The sequence below is a fragment of the Palaemon carinicauda genome, chromosome 17 (assembly GCF_036898095.1).
Source record: "Palaemon carinicauda isolate YSFRI2023 chromosome 17, ASM3689809v2, whole genome shotgun sequence".
Lineage (NCBI taxonomy): Eukaryota > Metazoa > Arthropoda > Malacostraca > Decapoda > Palaemonidae > Palaemon > Palaemon carinicauda.
Genome location: NC_090741.1, coordinates 130566828 through 130569327, shown reverse-complemented (window position 1 = coordinate 130569327; position 2500 = coordinate 130566828). Strand labels below are relative to the sequence as shown.

The 2500-nt window shown below is 37.6% G+C and overlaps 1 protein-coding gene across 1 annotated transcript in view; it reads left to right on the top strand.

Annotated features, from left to right (window-relative positions):
* Positions 1 to 1949: 1949 nt before the first annotated feature.
* LOC137656613 (uncharacterized) overlaps positions 1950 to 2500 on the top strand; it is an 825-nt gene continuing 274 nt past the window's right edge. Inside the window, exon 1 of the mRNA XM_068390782.1 lies at positions 1950 to 2500. This exon is cut by the window's right edge and continues 274 nt beyond it. Coding sequence (XP_068246883.1) covers positions 1950 to 2500 — 551 coding nt within the window.

Below are 2500 nucleotides of genomic sequence, written 5' to 3'. Positions count from 1 at the left end.
GTATCCTCTTTTAAGGATAGCTTTTTGTGAGTTCACTGAGAGAAATAGAATGGTCTAATCACCATTTTGATTTTTTGTTTTTATTGTAAAAAATTTATATTCTCACAAGAAATCATTATAATTTTCTTTCAAGAGTACTTAAAATGTACAGGGTTGAGTCAAATTTGAAAATCAAATAGTTTGAAATTACATATAAAAATCAGACTATATATAAATTTAGTAAGATCGGGATTACTGTATGGTCATGAGTCGTGGTAAGATAATGTAAGAAAAAATATCCAACAGATTTTGTAGATTTGAGGACAAAGTCCTGAGAAGAATATTGGGAGTTAAATGGCAGGCAGGATTAGGAATGCCACTATATGAAAGATTACTCAAGTGCCATATGTGGATGAAATCATTGTATGGAGTAGATAAAATAGTTTTGGGCATGCTCTTCGCACTCCCCAAGAGAGATTAATTCTCCAAACTTTCAACTGGGCTCCACAATGTACCAGAAGTGTTGGAAGACCAAGTCCTACCTGGCTAAGGACTATGAAGCATGATTCAGTAGGTGGTGAATGGAGAAGCATTGATTTAAAAGCTCGATATAGTGATGATATAGTGAAATCTAGCTCAGACCCTATGCGTCAATAGACGTGAGAGATGATGATGATGATAATGATGATAATGGCAAAGTTTTTCAAAGCTTTAGGTGTAAAGCATCTATGCAAACATTTTGTATAAGTTTTAGCCCGTTTTGCAACTATGAAATCTCCTGCGCCTATTATTAAATCATATGTTCGACCATCACCTCCAGCTATAGTAGGGTCAATATATGGAAAATACCCCCTCAACCCCCAAAAAAATGTAACAGAAGGTTTCTCAACGGATTCGGGTCGGTTTTAATATACTTTTTAACATACTTAAAGTTTACCAAACTATGTCCCCTGGAAAAGTTTTTTTTTTCAAGATGGCGTAAAAGATTGTCGCCGAAACCTTTGAACGATCATAACTGTATAACTATCAACTCAAATTTGATGATCTTGGTGTCTATTCCTACATTTGTTTAGGCAAAGAACACATTAAGACAACTAGGGATATCATGAAGCTGTTAAATCATTATAAAAAGGGATTCTTGACTTTCCAATATTCACTATAACCTTATACACAAACACTTTCAACAAGCAATAGTTACAATAATTTATTCTTAGAGGTATAATGATAGCAAACTAATTATATATGAGCGTCTTTTATCGGGTTGTTAACTTACAGTACTCATGTTTATATAATCTTCTAATTATATTAAATCATACACTTATGAACTTGCTGGGGGCCATAGGAACTCTTATGGAAGGGACCGGCCTCAAAAAATATGTGAGACTGTTTATGGATAAAATGCGGTGGTTCACATGTTAACAGGGAAAGCTGTCCAGAGGGCTTTGCGGGGCCATTTTCTTGTTGACAAGTGCCTACATAGCCAGCTTGTAATGGAAATGGCCAAAGATGATCATCAGATTCAGACGTTGCTGGATCAGGCAGAGGAATTGCACTCCTCCCTTCTTATTGGAGAGATGATGTTAGAAGATGCTGCTTGCTCTGAGGTTTTGATAAAACTTGAGACAGTAATGGAGAAGAAGAAATCTGAACTTTCTCAGACCTCAAAGACGAGACAGTTATGGCTGAATTATCAGCATATGGTTGGCATATCAAGAATGTTGATCAAGGCCGATCGTACTGGAACTTGGTTGATGCATTTGCAGGCAGTGTCCAATTGCCTAAATGTCTTTGCTGCCGCTGGGCACTTCAATTATCTGAGATCTGTTCATTACTACCTGCAGCAAATGAGCAACTTGAAGGAAAAGCACCCATATGTTTATCAAAAGTTCCTTGATGGTTTTTATGTTGTTCGAAGGAGCAATCATTGCTGGGCATGATTAAGTAGTGATCTTGTCATAGAACAAACATTGATGAGGTCTCTAAAGACCACTGGTGCTCTAACCCATGGCAGTGGGATGACCGAGGAGATGTGTAATCTTTGGACCTTATCTGCACCTGTAACATCTGCATACATCAGTGCGATGCAAGATTTTACCGAACTAACCTATACTACAAGCCCACAACACAAAGATTCAACTGAGGCACGCATCAAAAGAGATGCATCTGATCTTGAGAAAAATCAGACAAAGATTGCAGTCTATTCATCCTTCACATCTCATACTAATCTGAAAAACATTGTCAACGGAATAGTGGCTGGACCAGATGTGAATGTACATGCCTTTGAATCAGTTGGGAACAAGATCATTGAAAATATGGTTGTAAAGCCAGCATTTACTTACAAATTTAAGTGGAAAGACAGAGCTCAATCCCTTGGAAATATCTCTGCTGTGAAAATTGCTCATGATCGTACCATTGATCCTGCCCTTCTGTTCCAGCGTTTCCTTGTCATGTCAAGATCGGGAGATCTTTCCCTTGAAGAGGTTTTGACATATGAGCTAAGCCCATATCCTTCAGCCCTTTT